The sequence below is a fragment of the Pithys albifrons genome, chromosome 5, assembly GCF_047495875.1.
Source record: "Pithys albifrons albifrons isolate INPA30051 chromosome 5, PitAlb_v1, whole genome shotgun sequence".
Classification (NCBI taxonomy): Eukaryota; Metazoa; Chordata; class Aves; order Passeriformes; family Thamnophilidae; genus Pithys; species Pithys albifrons.
The window spans coordinates 45,763,479-45,780,051 of record NC_092462.1 but is presented as its reverse complement, the minus strand read 5'-3'; the positions used below and the strand labels follow the sequence as shown (position 1 = coordinate 45,780,051).

Below are 16,573 nucleotides of genomic sequence, written 5' to 3'. Positions count from 1 at the left end.
CTTCACTAACATTGCTCCAACTGACCCACAGCTATAGAGGAGATGCACCATTCTGCTGTTTTGAATTATTTGGAGAACAACACCTTGGGGAAGCACTCTGAGGACTCTGTTGGTCACACATGATTAGATTTATTGCTATGTAACTTTAAAGAATAATCTACCTAAGGACCTTTGTAATAAAACAAAGAATTAACAGTTAAAATTATTTTTAAGTCGATCCTGGACAGTAAACATCTGCCTTATTTAATATTTTAACAAAATGGCTTTCAGCTAGTATACTGTTTTTGTTAACCTGAGATCTCTTGCTTGGGTTTTGTGTTTAAGGTGGCTACTCTCTTTGCTTTTAGCCATTTCTGTTCCCTCTCTGGGAGCAGAGCAGTATGTAACAATTGTTTCTGACTGCCTTTTTAATATACACATTTCCAGAACTAAATCAAAGAACATCCACTTCCTTGCAAGCAAGGGTATGCCTTCAGCACTCACATTTAAATATTATGATTACAACATTAATCCCTATGAGACATTTAGTCAGGAATCCACATTAATCAGCTAGTTTTCAAGTTACAGTCTCTGGTTCAGGTCTATTCAAAGGGGTTTTTTTATTTCAGGTTTTTGTTTAGTTGGTTCAAGTTTCACATTTGCAAATAAACTCTATCTAGTTAATTTTTTCATTATACTGAGGATCTGTTGGCAGCTTATTGGTCACCTAATTAATGGTGATAATGAGGCTGTTGTCGGGGTAGACGAGGAATTCCTCAAATGGCAACAGTACTATAAAAGATGGATAGATGAAGACGTTGAGGTTGGGAAGCCTGTACCAGTTGATCCTACTGTGTTGCAAAAGGTTTATGAGAATTCAACTACATTTAATTCATATATTGATATGTCCCCAGTTTACTATTGTAATGACAACATGGCTACCCATTATACTTTCCCTATAGTTGCCCCTACCGAAGTTCTTCTTCCCACAAACCCCTAGGATTTTTTCCCACCAACCTTTCCCTCATTGGCTGAAGTTTGGTGCAATGCACCATTTCCCCGTATATGGCCATGTTCTGATCCATTGGTCCTTTCCTTGCCCACCCACCCCCCCCAGTTGCGCAGACCAATGGGATGCTTCTCTCCTCCCCTTTCTCCTCTCATGTTCCAGAACCATTCCTTGATCCCTTTATAAGCCAGACACCCTAATAAATCTTGCTTCTTCCGTTGCCACCCGGCCTCAAGTGTGGTTCTTCCTTGGGGAGCTGTTCCAGGCTGAGTGCGAGGGGAGTCACTCCGGGCTTCGAGAGGCGGCCTAAAAGAGCTGATATCACTTCAAGCCTTTGGCCATAGTGCCTCTCGGTGCTGAAGACCTGTGCTCCTATTTTTGGAGCATCCACATCCACCGACAGGCTATCTTTCTTTTCATTATTTTGTCATCTTAAGGACTTTTATCTTTTGACACACTGGTCAAATCCTGATACAAAAATCCTGATACAAATACAAATCATCATGGCTAGGCTTCGCGAACGAAGATTTGAGAAGGGCACTACCCACGCTTGCTGCAAGCGTGCTGGTGGCTAGAAAGGCCGATACAGGATAGGCAGGTCCAGTCACAAAAGGCACAGCGGAACATCTCCCTAGGTGACATTGGCAAGGAACGGTTCTTTCTGCGTTGTCTTTTCTCCTCCAGACTGACTCTCCGTGCATTCTCAAAGGAAGCAGCAGCGTCGTGAACGGTGTGTCTCCATGAATCCCGATTGGAGACCAGAGTGGACCATTGGTGGCAGTCATTATGGCCAAGGCTGAGGTGTTGTTTCAGGGAGTCCTTGTATCTCTTCTTCGGGGCTCCTCTCTTGCAGCTGCCGCAAGAGAGGACAAATACAAATATTTTACAAATATTTCACAAAGTAATAAAACTAATTACTTTGTTAATGTAATCAACATGCTTGGAAAGATATTCTGCTCTAAATTCCTTGTTTTTTAAGATTTTATCATACTGATTACTTATTTTAACAATGAATTAGAGGAGAAGGCTCTGGGGGAACTTTATTGCAGACTTTCAATACTATGTCCTAAGGGAACTTAGAAAGAAAGATGGACAAAGACACATTTGGCCTGTGCCAGCAGAACAAAGGGAATAGTTTTAAACTAAGAGAGGATGAATTTAGACTAGATATAAGGAAGAAATTTTTTATCATGAGGGTGGTGAGACACTGGCATAAGTTGCCCAGGGAGGAATAGATGCCCCCTTGCTGGAAACATTCAAGGTCGAGTTGGACAGGGCTCTGAGTAACCTGGTCTAATTCAAGATGTCCCTGCTCACTGCAGGAATATTGGACTTCATGGCCTTTAAAGGTCCCTTTCAACCCAAAGCATGCTATGATTGCATTATTCTAATGAGAAATTTTTGAGAATGTCTTTCCAACAGCTGAATCGTTATATTATTTTGATAGTAACCCTGCCTACTGCATTACATTAAATCACAATACCACTTCTCTAACACATAAAAACTTGCCTGAAGTTTCTTTAATCAGAATATGATTTAAAAAACAGTAACTGTCTAATTAGCTGTTATAACTTTTAGTCTTTTCTATATGATGTTTCAGCTTTGCATTGTAAGCAGTCTGCAAGGATGGTATTGTAAACTGTTACTGCAAACTCCGATCATCCTGATTAGGAGAATTTTTCAGTCAATTTTTCAAGTGTGAATAGCTACTGAGAAATCATGCTTGAAATTTTCAGAGTTGAGAGCATATTTTAGCTGGATTTTTTAAAATCATCATTGCTCTACAGGTTTGACAGCTACAGGGTTATGAAACTGTGCTAATTCATTAACAAAATTAATTGTGTTATTCGATATTTCCAAGTGAAACCAGAAGACACACAACTTGAGTGATATTTTTAAATAGAGTTACTGTGTTGGGTGATGAAGATTAGCATCTAAAATGTGATACCTCCCCAGTGTGGGACCAGTTTTTATCATCAGAAGTAGTAGCATAAAATTTACATTTTTGAAGGTGAGGTTTTGTCCCTGTTAAGAAGAAAGCTAAACAATGTAATGTCAGCAAATTATTTTGAGGAAACTAATGATTTCTCTATGTAGTGTCTGCATGTAAATGTGTTTATGTACAAACTTAAGGTTCTGTTCCTCCCATGGTATTGTGGTGAATTGCTACCATGAATTGACCAGTACTTTACTTTAGCAAAGTATAAAGCATACAAATTAAAATGACATCTCTCATCTAAATGTTTCACAAATACAGAAGGCATTTATTATCTGAGTAGTCATGTGACAACCTGTTATATTAATATCTCTTCAACATGGATTGTATTTCTTTAGTTCCCAATGTGCGTTTTCATTCAACTTGGAATGTTGGTACAGAAAGAGTAGCAGTGATTGTGCATAAATGCATATTGGTATTTAATAAATAGGGCTACCAAACCCTATTACGCTTTTCTGATGAAAGGCTCATTTTTTGTTTCACTTTACATTGTAATAACAAATACACTATATATATTGTAATAATTTTAAGCTTTAGACTATAATTTTCCACTATGATCAGAAGAAATAGATGTTTCTTGTTTGTTACACATGCTTGAATCCAGATCCTGCAAGTGTATATGTATACTCACATGTATATATTTGCTTTAGCTGCATGAGGAATAAGGTCACTAATCTCAGGACTGTGGTAACAACTGACTCAGAATATCCAGTCTATCAAGCATTTAAACTTTGTCATTCATTTTTAATAATGTGAAATATTCTTCCTTTCTTTGTGTTAGATGTATTTGTTGTGTGAGTATATATAGCCTTAGTGAGATCTATAAGGAGTCACACACACAAAAAAACCAAAACAACAAAAAAACCCAGTTTGGCTCATTGTCATGTCATACTGCAATGAGATACTCTTATGAGATCAGTGATTTTTATCTTGTTAAAATAAAAAGATATTTCTGAGAGATGGAATCTTCAGATACATGAAAGTCTTGCCTGGTTTAGCTTTGAAATGGTTATTTGAATGAGAATAATATGATTGAATTCTGAAAACAGTTGATAACCATCTACTGAGTAAAAACTTCTATAATTTCTTATGAAATACATGATCTGACACTGCATCAATCAGAGTTTAACTGCTGTGGAAAAATGCATTCTTTTGTGAAGTGAAGCATCAGAGTATTTCAGATGTGAATTATTGTGAATGATGACAAGGATCGTATTCTGCCAGAATTATTCAGAGTAAAATGAATTAAAGCAACATGTATGAGTAAAAAAAGAAACAACTAACAAAACCCTGTGTTCATAAGGAGGGCAAAAGTTTCCTGTTTCTTTACCTCAAATGTGTGAACATTTTTCTTTCCATTTATTTGGGATGAAAATTGTATCTATACCTAAGTGGAATATATGTAAATAATACTTTGAGAACATGGATATAGAATAGCACAACAAACTGTACCCAGTGTTTGTAATTGAAATACGAGAGGAAGACACAGAATCGCCCTCTTTTTGTGCATGTTACAGTCCTTCAAATTTTTGCTTCCTTTTTTGCTATCATAGCTAGTTAACAATAAACACTAACAGTGTTTCACTAATATGCTATAAGTTCTTAAAAAATAAATGTACAAAGGGTGCCCATTAGCAATAATTATTTGGGGTAAATAGGAAGTAGACTGTATTAGGCTTAGTGTTAACATCTAATTGAATTCACATTTCCATTTAAACAAGATGGTTTATGAATTATGATCTTTAATGGACACAATTGTACCTTATTGGAGAAAAACACAGTAGACTTTGTATGAAGAAACTTCATTCAATCTGAGACTAAAGTAAAATGAATTTTTTTAAAGGCAGTTTTCACATTTGTAAAAACCATGCTGATTCATGTTCTTGATTTCGTCACCTCCCTTCTCAAAAACTGCATCTCCTGAACAAATAAATGCATATTCTTTATTCTACAGTAGCAGCAGTGTGAAAAAGAGTCCAGCATAATGTACTCATGTTTCAAGCATTACATTTATTTTATATATATATATATATGTTCTTTGCCTAAATGTGCTATTTTTGACAGTCCTTTTTACTAAACATACATACATAAACTGTGCTGTTAATTTCTAGCTGTTCCAGCCTTCATTTTTCTGAAAAATAGGTTTAGTTTTATTCTTACATATCTGGTTGGGCCATTTTCAATGGATTTCTTTGTTTTAAAGAGAAATGTTTCTCATTTTTATCTTGCAGAGTTACATACATGGAAGCAGTCAGGCTCAGTTTGTTGCAGAATCACATATTATTCTTCTGCTGAGTATCCTTCAAAGTGGTAATGAATATTAAAAAAACAAGCTGAGGCACAGTATGCTATGCTGCTAAATAAAATTGCACTGTCAGAGAACTGCATTGAACTTTTGAGCAGGTATTGTGTTCTGGCTTACTTACTTGTATGTTGAAACAAATTCAATATTATTGCTATTTACTACCAAGTAAAGCTGGCACTGCTTTTCGCTAATGTGAAATTGTGTAAATATAATGTTATATCCTTAGTTAATCTTAGTCCTTCAGTGTTACCTTTTCAGCAGCAGAAACTAATTTTCTATCTTTTTTACTCTTTGCTGTAATAGTTAAAATTTCAATGAAAAAATAATTTTATTTCTTTTTAGTGACAAGAAAACCATGCAGAACTTTACCAATCATGCACAAAGGTGATCTGTTCTCCAGTAGTCTTTGGATTTTTTTTCCCCCACCTGATCTAGACAGTTTACTACTACTTCTTGAAACGAGTAACTCAGTCACATCTGTTCTGACATAATCTCCCCACAGAAAGACTCAAGGCCGACTTTTACTCTTTCTGACTCAGAAAAAGTTTAATGTTGGGTTTTTTTGTTTGTTTGTTTGTTTTGTAAGTATGTCTTAATAAACTGTAAGAAAAACTTACATTTTCTCTGGATTTTTAAACCCTGCTTCTCATTAGCTTTATTCATAGCTATTCACCATTAACCATTTTTAAAGTCTAGTTATTCCATCACAAATACCTTTGTCTATGGGGAACAACCTACTCTTGTTCTCCCTGTAAAATTATATTGCCTTAGAACCTGCCCTTTCTCTAACTTCCCATTTACTGCCCAAGGAGAACATCATCATTACAACTTTTTCCTTCATTGCATTCATTTGTCTGGCATCCATTTTGCTACCTGTGAAACCTTATATGCTCTGTAAATAGAAACTATTAATTTAGTTTTGAAATTATAATCATATTTTGCAGAGGAAATGTATTTGCAGTTGAATTTAGAATACCATTTGCAGTTCTGGATCCCCAGTACAAGAAAATCGCAAACAGTTGAGCAAGTTCAACAAAGAGCCACAAAAGTGATTAGGGGACTCTCGTATGAGAAGAGGCTCAGGGAGCTAGGGCTGTTTGACTTGAAGACTCTCAGGGAATCTCATCAATGTGTATAGATACCTGATGGGAAGAAACAAAGAGAAAGGAGGCAGACGTTTTAGTATTGCCCTTTTACAGGACAAGAGGCAGTGGGCTAAAACTGAAAAACAGGAAATTCAGTCTGAATACAAGACGATACTGCTTACTGTGAGGGTGGTCAAACACTGAAACAGGCTGCCCAGACCAGCTGCATAATTTCCATCTGTGAAGATATGCAAAACCTGAATATATAGGGTTCAGGACAACCTGCTCTAGCAGGTTTCTTGAGCAGAAGGATTGGATTAGATGATCTCAAGAGGTCCCTTCCACTCTCAACCATTCTGTGATTCTGTCAATTATCCAGATTTTAAATCATGCTCTAATTAATGTTATGTCAAAATCACACTGTATTTGTTAAAGTTTTGGAAGCACATTTATTATGTTCATTATTTTTAAATTTGGCTTCCTTTTCTTGGGGAGAGAGAGTTAAAGAGAACCAGTTTACTTGAAAATGCCAAGTCAATACTCGGGGATTCTTACCTTAAATGCTAAATTTTTTTAAAGTACACAGAGCCAGCTATTATGTTTCATATGAAAAGTTTCTTGTATAGTACACAGAGAATGCATTTTAATAGTATCATCTTTATGTTTTCCTTTGTAGAGCCACAATTTATGTTTTTGTGGGTTTTTTGGTTTTCCTGAACTGCCACAATTTAAACAAATCTCTTATCTAAAACAATCCTGTTGACTGCTTGAGAATGAGAAAAGTAAATGCAAAAACTAGAGAAGATGAAAAATAAACAAAACTTTTGCTGATGACATATTTTTTTTCTCTGACTCAGGCATTAAAGTGCTACCTCTTTGTTGGCAGAGACTGTCTTTAAACTGGTAAGTTGGCTAGCTGCATTAATTCAGCTGTCTGAAAGAATACTTTCACTGATATTGTTCATTGTTACTTGCAAAAAGAATTCTCTAAGGTTGCATTTCCTGGCTCAGTACTGTTGAGATGAGTTTTTGGTCACACACAAATTTCACAATTAAGTCTTTCCCATGAAATCTTTACAGATTTTAACAATTATGCATGAAAAATAATATTTCATTATCCATTCAATGTCGGTAATAGTTATTAGCTGCTTCATTGCTTCTTCATTATTTGTTTATTCAGAAAATGTTGTTAGAAAATGTGGGAATTAGAAAAGAATTATGCCAGATTGATAAAACACTAGTACCTTCACTTTAGCCTTTAAAATTTAAAAGATACATTGAATTTTAAAACAAGACATTACTATGCTGGTAATGTACATATTTCATTTGGTTGCTTCTTTTTGCTTTGTAAGGTTGTCACTTCTTGCTAGATGTTGAAATAAAATGTTGTGTTCTCTATAAAGGGAATTTTTAATACTGCTGATCCATTGCCTTTCTCTACTTGCTTTTAGATAGTGATTCTACCCCATCTGCTAGATGATTTCTGTATAAAGATCTGCTATTTTTCCACATTGTATCTCCATAAATAGGACATGGTTAAGAAGGACTTCTGAAGAAGTCAGATACTCAGTTTAAATGATTTTATCGAGCAGCATTAAATTCAGTAAAATCTATCCCATGTTACTGATTACATACCATATGTGTGTATATGTGTACTCATCTAGGACTGGTTATCAGGGTGAACTTCGTTGCCGTTTGTGGTAGGTTGACCCTGACAGGGCTCCAGGTGCCCACCAAAGCCGCTCTGTCACTCTTCAGCTGGACAGGGCAGAGGAAAGGTAATGAAAGGCTTGTGGGTCCAGGTAAGGACAGGAAGAGACTCAGGGAAATTAATTGAAGTTATTACCAATCAAATCAGAGAAAGGTAATGAGAAATGGGAATTGTGGCAGTTTCATCACAACTTCTGCCTCCTTCATCCTCAGGATTAGAACTCCCACTCACTCTTCCCTTGCTTCCTCCCATGGTAGACAGTTCTTCATGAACTTCCCCAACATAAGCCCATCCTGCAGTCTCCAGCTCTTCATGAATATGTAGCAGAGAACAGTGAAAACACTTGGTTGGATATGATAAAATGAGTAAGGTTGGAAAAGACCTCCAAGATACTATGGTTCTTGTTTTATTATACATTTTCATGACTTTTAGTCTATTACTATAAAGGGTTTATGTTATGCTGACAACATGACTCCTGTTCAGTTTTGTGATTTGGCTCCCCTTTCTCTTGTGTTGGAGAGTAAACTTCAGGAAATAACCATGGAAACCATATAAATTTTGGTTGAAAGGGATCTCTGAAGATCACATACTGCAATCTTGCTCTTAATGAAGGATTATCACTAACACTGGATCTGATCTTTCTTGGTTTTGTATAGTGCAAGAGAAAAAGTAATACTGAGTAAGAGTTAGGTACAAATTTAATTTGAGGTTGTAATTAATCATCCATAAAAATGAGCTGGACTTTTCAATAGCTGCTTTCAGGTTTCTTTGAAATCGACCAATTTTGATTCCTTCCCCAGGAACAACAGAACCTTGTTATCATTTCCAATTGAGAAGGAAGTCTTGTGCCATATGTAATGGTATTTATCCCCACATCAGCTTGATAATCAGTGCTTCAAGCAACTGGGTTAATTTACACACATAATATTCTGGGGAGTTTTGTAGAATTATATCAATATAGGGACCTTCCTATGAAACAGAAGCTATCAAAATGTCATTATAGAATATATACAGAAATATAACTGCTGTAGAATAAATAAGGCAGACTACACAAAGAAAAATTATTTAAAATAAGAGCATGGAATAGATTTTATTTAAAGTGAATTTTTGTTGTTAAAAGCAGTAACTTACGTGAAGCTCTCAACATGCTAGGCATTCAGCAGTCTGTAATACAAGATTTTTGCTTCTGAAGAGTTTGAATATCTGTAAGGATACTAGGACTGCATAATTTACACAGACAAATAACTTTGTTCACATGAGTGATCCTGGTAAGGCAGTCTGATTGTGTGATAGATATCTAATTCTACCACATTATAATTTAGCAGTAACATTTAACATCTTCTCAGGTTATCCTCAGTTTACACTTATGTGTGTTAGTGTAGCAGTGACTTTTAAGAACATGGAGAAGGATTGTGAAAAATGAAATCTCCAAACAGAATCAGGGATTTTTGAGCCAGATTGAGCATATAGAGTATTATAGCTTCTAGTCACCAATTAATAAATTCTTATTTATTTTTAATCTTTTTTTTTAATTAATTATGGGACAATATTCTATAGTAGTGAATCTTCAGGGTTAACTTCATGTAGTATGTAGAAGTTTTAGAGGTTTTTTTAGCCTGTAATTTGCACAGGAAATGTGCTATGTGACTTTAAGTCACGTCAAATAATTCTTTCTTTTTCTTTCCCTTCTTTTTGGAGCTTTATAGAGTTCGCAAAACATGTTTCTTTCATCCTTTCGAAGTTGAAAAATTCTACTCTTTCCTCATGCAGATGATGTTCCAGGCTGTTGGTGTCTATTCTTGCAACAGTTTCCTGACAGAAATGGGATCTTAGATAATAGGGGTCAGCAGAAATGATTGGGTGTTTATAAAAATTTTTAAAATGTGAAGTAGTTTGACATTCCTGAAGAACTGCGGAAGAGGAACTAAAGACAAGGATATTGAGGTACTGTTGCTAGAGCTATCAAGAAGACATAAATGTGAAAAAGAGATAACTTTGAAATGAAGAGCTGTCATTGTCTAAGAGAAGCAACATGCAGTAAAACTGCACAATCAGTATTACTGATATAATTAACTACAGTTAAATACAGAAAAAGTATATTGACCGTTATAACCAAAAAAGCATTGGAGTGTGAAATGTTCAGCTGTAGATATTGCTCTGGGTGTCAAGATATAGCAAGAGAGATAAGGAATATTAATGCTGGATAAGCTGTGTTGAATTTGAAAGATATCTTTGGTTGTTTCATTGCTCCTATTGGTAGACACTAATCAGGACTTCTGATGAATTTTCATCAAGTTTTTATCCATTCCCTGGAGAAATAAAACTGATTTGAATGTAATATAGTTTTTTTGTAGTAACAGTGGATCTTTAAGGAGTAGGTTTGAAAGTTACAGTAAATATGTTGATTATCAAAGAGTTTCAGTTATTAAGCAAATTATTTATTGTACAGGAGATAAATCCAAACCCTTATTATAGAAATTATCAGTTGTGATTAACCCAATAATTTTTCTAATTATTACCATTAAACTTAGTTAATGTTAATGCTAATAAAAGAAATGCACCTAAGTAAAAATGGAAATGTCTTTTCAGTTTGTTAATTTGAATTCCCAAGACAGAGTTTAATAGGACAGCTGTGTAGGTGGATATAAGGTATTGATTAAGAAGGAAAAAGAAATTTGATTGGCTACAAAAAAACCACCACAAATCCTTGTGGTAAAATTAAAAATTACAACTGTTATGAAAGATATTTCCTGTCCCACAGAGTGAATTGAAATTAAGTGCCTCTGTGGTATAAGAAAACTTTACTATAGAATGAATTTAAAGAGATGACTCCTGTGTGTTAGTAGGCCTCATGCAGAGTCACTAAGCATAAGAATCTGAAATTTTGAGACAAAAGTCAGTAGAACAATCCTCACTTTGCTCTCACTAGTAAGATTCTGTTATTTGTCCATAGTGGAATCTAGTTGTGTTCCCCAGAGATTATGGTAAAGTGAATGAGGATGATAACTAAACAGTGAGATAGGATTATTGTATGCTTGATCTTAAGGATAAGAAAAAAAGAAGACCATGGTGGATAAAGGTAGAACTAAATGCATAACATTATAGCATATTTAAGCATGCTTCCTAATTAGCTCTGAAAATCAGCATCCAAAACAGCAGAACACACTGCATGTTTTCTGTTATTTGCTTGCGTTATCCACCAGTACTGCCTGTTAAACTCGTAAGCTGTTCTGACTGACTCTTCTGGAAGCTGCCTGATTCCTCCTAAATGTAATGAAGCATAAGATAATAGCTAGAAAAATCAAGACATTTCCTTGTGTTAGCTTCCTTCTGCTTGACCTTAAACTAATTCATAATATGATCCTTTAAGAAGGATATTAAAGTCTCTTAAATGTAAGAGACAGATGCAGAGACCTTAAATTTGCAGTTGGGCATTTGTCAACATACCACATAATGTATAATCTTTCATCAGCTAATTACAGGATACTGGATTTGGTGAACCACCGTCACAGATGACAGGTATCCCTGGCAAGAAATTACCAATTCTGTAGTTCAGTGATTTTCAAACATTTTCAGTTTCTGATTCTAAATTTTTCCAGTGGAAGTGCAGACTCCTGCAAAGGTAATTTAGCTGTCAGCTGCTCTGGCAATTGGCCCATTATTATGTGTATTTGGAGAGAGCTGAATAATAGTCTACACAACAAGAGTTATTCACTGACCACAGACTGAAGACATTTTGAAGCGTTTCTTTAGGCTTTAGTTAATTATTATAATTGTTATTTTAATTTTTAATAATCATACTTGTTTGAATGGCTAAAATATGCAGACACATAGTCCAAAGTAAAGCATTTTACTTTTGGATCCACAGGTAGCTTTTACTAAATGAAATAGTCCTCCAAGCTCATTCAGCTAAAAACAAACGATGTCTATTATGTTGCATAGATCTTTTAAAATGAAGGAAAGAAAAAAGCCAGCTTAGAGTCATAGTGATGGAAGATTTATAGTGTAGGAAAAGAACGTGTGATATTCTTAAAAGTATTTATAGGTGTTTTAAGGAAAGCAAGAGAGATGGTGTATCTGCATGAAGAAGTATTAAGTGTGAGCTGACAAACGGAGGAGACCACATAACTCAGTCTAGTGTATGAAATGAAGTGCTTGAAAATAAGGTAGATGTTTGTAATACGGTGTTAGAATAGTGAGGGAAAATTATATAGTATTTTAAATATTTATAAATGGCTCATTTATCTGTGTTTAAAAGTTAAGAATTCAGGATCTTAAAAACTTCCTTCAATTATTTGAATTTCTTGTATGCTTAACATTAAGGAAAGTACTGTTATAGGTCTACCTGTTGTGTAGATGTTTATAATTCTGTGATTTTAATATCACTAGGCAAGAAAATTTTTAGAAAGGAATTGCAGAATTTAAGTAAAGTTTGAAAAAGATATTTATTTGTACAGTGGTAAACCACACTATGAAAATTTTCAAGATGGTCAAGACTAACCCTGAAATTTCATCAGATGTAATTTACAGAACCAAAAGGGTGATAAATGATGAAATTAAAAAAAACATCTCCCCAGAGTTAGTTTTAGCAGATCCTAAATATGAATAATTGGGATGTAAATCAGGCTGGAAACCCCTGAATGTTTGATTAGTGATTTAACACAAACTTAATCAGGTATCTCTATGCTTCTCTTTTGCAGCTGAATTAAAATAGATTGTAGTTTTTCTCTCCTTCTGAAGCTTTTATATGGCCTTTCCATCTCAAGTGTCTAAGAGCACTGCAAACACAATTGTTCCATTATATTCTCTGTGGATTGGAAAGAGAGGCTCATAAATTGAAGCTGAAGCTAATAAAATTAATAGTAAAAAAACATTTTCATTATAGTATATTCTACATTAGTATCGAATTGATTCTCTGCTCTTTTAAAATGATGAAAAAGCATCAAAAAGGAAAGTGATGTCATTTGTTTCAGGGGTTGAAATGCAAACTCTCAGCTACACTTCACTGTTGTGGGAAGCATATTTCAAGAAGTTGAGAGGATCTCCAGTGCCAAGACTCATGTAATGTTTCTTAAAATTCTTGAAAAGCTCTTTGGTGTAGCTGAAGCCAGAAAGTTTTAAGAGAAAGAATGTTCAGGGTTATTGTGAGTATCAATACAGCTGGATTTCAGCCCATTAAAAATTACAAAATGCTTTTTGATGGTGTATTATTCATCCATAAATTCATATTGAAATAAATAATTTTCAGACTATTATCCACTTTTTCAACATCTTAGTTAGGAATCATCCTTCCTCACTGAAATGAGACATACAGTAATTGGTGTCTTAAACATGCTCCTTCCTAAGCCATCAAGGTCTGTCGAATCATCCCCTGGGATGGTTATGATGTGAGAATTGATTGTACATTGAATAGTGTAAATGGAGTATTAGAATCATTGCTCTTTGTTTCCTAAATTGAAGTGGAAATGAGTTTAAAGAAGCCATGAGACCTGTTTCATTGCAGAACCATACTTTTTGTATTTATTTGTTTCTCTGTTAATTCATTAATATCTTCATTAATGACATAGAGCGATCAAGTGCACCTTCAGCAAAATTTGCAAATTACACCAAGCTGAGTGGTGCTGTTGACAGACTTGAAGGATGTCCCGAGGGACCTGGACAGGTTTGAGAAGTGGGCACATGGGAATCTCATGAGATCTAACAGGACTAAGGGCAAGGTGCTGCACCTGGGTCACGGCAACCCTGGATATCAAACACTGACTGGGGGATGAGAAGATCAAGAGCAGCCCTGCCAAGAAAGACTTGGGGGTGCTGGAGAGTGAGATGCTGGATGTGAACCAGCAACGTGCACTTCCAGCCCAGAAAGCCGGTTGTATCCTGGGCCACATCAAAAGGAGCCCCTTTACTCTGCTCTGGTGAGACCTCACCTGGAGTATTGCATTCAGCACTGGGGTCCCCAACACAGGGAGCACAATGACCTGTTGGAGCAAGTCCAAGAGAGAGGACTGGGATTGTTAAGCTTGGAAAAGAGAAAGCTTTGTAGGGATCTATTCACTTACAGGAAATATGGCACAAATCTCTTTACAAGGGCATGTAAGTGACAGGATAAGGGGGAGTGGGTTCAAATTGAAAGAGAGTACTTTTAGATTAGATATTAGAATAAAATTCTTTACTGTGAGGGTGGTGAGGCACTGGAACAGGTTGCCCAGGGAAGTTGTGGATATCCCATCCCTGGAGGTGTTCAGTGCCAGGGTTGGATGGGGCTCTGAGCAACCTGGTTTAGTTGACGGTATCCCTACTGATGGCATGGGGTTTGGAAGCAGATGATCTTCAAGGTCCCCTTTTAACCCAAACCATTCTATGATTCAACCTATTATTAAGAAAAAAAAAAGTCAGAGTCTCCTGCTGGGAAAAGAGAATAATAGATTGGTTTGGGGGATAGCATGTAGCTAGAGAATATTTCCTAAACAGAATTAGTAGTGGCCATGTTTTGCTTGAATTTCTTAAATCTAAGTAGAAAGTTAAATTCACATGGAAATGGTTCAGATACAGAATCTGTAATGTAGTCAGTATTTTTGAAATTATATCAGGTATTTTAGAGGTTTATGTATTAGTAGGAAAATTTTAAAACAAATATCTCTATCAATGAAGTATCCCCCACCTTTTAAGGGGCCAGCAAAGAATTTCTCATATTCTAATCATCACCCCAAGCAAAAAGCAAATAAAATCCTCAAACAAAAAAACAAACAAACCTCACACCCAAACAAACAAACAAAGTAAAACAAAAAGATAAAAAAGTTTGTGTGGTGATCTATCCCTATTTTAGGTAACAGTAAATTGAGCACAGGCTCCAGTGGACGAATATTTTTTCTAGTTTTTCTTGCTCACGTGTTATTAAACAACTGTGTGATCTGCAATTAAAAAGGTAGTTGTTTCTTTATGTTTGTAATGCTAATGCCTGATTTTGTAGTCTTGTCAGAAATACAGCAGAATATCAATGAGACCACCAAACTTTTTTCACAAAAGTAACCAAGTGCTCGTCAACCTCTTTTCTCTCCTTCCGTCATTCCTCACTAACTACTAATTAGGATGAAATTTTTGAAGTAAAAATATGAATTATATATCACATTAATAAAATTAGGAACAATAAGGTTTTTTCCTTTTGTGCATTCTGTGATTACATTTTCTGTTAGACTATGCTACAAATATAAAAAGTATCCCAAATTTACTAGCAGACTGTTTCATTTAGTAGGGTATCTATAATTGTGGAGTTTATTGATACAATTTTTTTGTTTTGTTCTGGATTTGGTGGCATGTGTTTTTTTTCATATTTCCGAAAAAACATCTTGATTTAGAGGGATAAATGTTATGTTCTGTTACTACTAGTCATTTTCTGTATAATCTTAAAAATTTTGATGATCTGCCTTTTTCATCCTACTTTAAAGCTCTTGTTCTTTATGTATCAAAATTCAAAACCTTTTAAAAAGCACATATCAGCTGAGGAAAAGGACAGCTTAAGTTTCATACACGTTTATGTATGAACGTGTAATAATTTCAGAATATATATAACAGGATTTACACAGAAAAAAATTCTACATAGGTACACATTTATCAGAAAACATGAACATCTGAATTTAAAACATTTGCTTGCCATGGTTTATCCAAGTACCATATTCCTCTCATCTTTTCAAAAGAGTTACATAACACATAGTGAGGCAGATAAAGAGGAATTGGAAATTAAGTACATCTTTTGATGCCGCCTTATTTTTTGCAGATGAAAAACTATCAAAGTAACAGTTGCTAAAGTTTTACATTCTACACTGTTAGAGCAGTACTGTAGAAGATCATTTTCAGAGCTGACTGTTGTTTTCTTTTGTCGAATATCAAAATAGTGTAAAAGTAACATGGAATGTTAGAAACTGGAGTTAAAAACAGAAACAAGCTATATATTCTGTTCTAAGAATTGTATCAAAATCACAGCTCAGTTGAATTTTTGCTTCCACACCAGAGAGCTGAGGCAAGTACCATGCTCAGTGTTATGGTGTGAAGCTACAAAGCTGATATTATTGAAGGTATATCATTGAAGGTAAAAGGCAGCCAATGGGGCTGAAAGCTCAACAGTGACTAAAGTCAGAAACAACTGAAGCAAAAGTAGTGACAGTGTGAGGGGAGCTTTAGAGGTAATGATGTGAGGCTCCAAAAGTGAGGGGAAAAAACCTCAGCATAATTCACATGGCTGCAGATCTATAGTTCTCAGTTGCAGAGCAGCCAAGTTCCTTTTGTGAGGCTGTTATTACTGGTGATAAGAAAAGTGAATTAAACTCCTGGTCTAGTAAGAAAATAAGAACTAAGTTACAGAATGGTTGTCTGCAAATAGCTTTTTAGTGCGTGGTTGGTTGGTTTGTTTCTCAGAAGCAACCAGGTAAGGGAAATAGCAAAGGACCACGTTATGTACTGATACTGCATGAGATAATCATGCAAAATATTC

At 35.3% G+C, this 16,573-nt stretch overlaps 1 protein-coding gene across 1 annotated transcript in view; it reads left to right on the top strand.

Annotated features, from left to right (window-relative positions):
• TUSC3 (tumor suppressor candidate 3) overlaps nucleotides 1–16,573 on the top strand; it is a 118,923-nt gene that overhangs the window by 89,864 nt on the left and 12,486 nt on the right. The window contains exon 7 of the mRNA XM_071555187.1: nucleotides 5,216–5,279. Coding sequence (XP_071411288.1) covers nucleotides 5,216–5,279 — 64 coding nt within the window. The remainder of the gene's footprint in view (nucleotides 1–5,215; nucleotides 5,280–16,573) is intronic.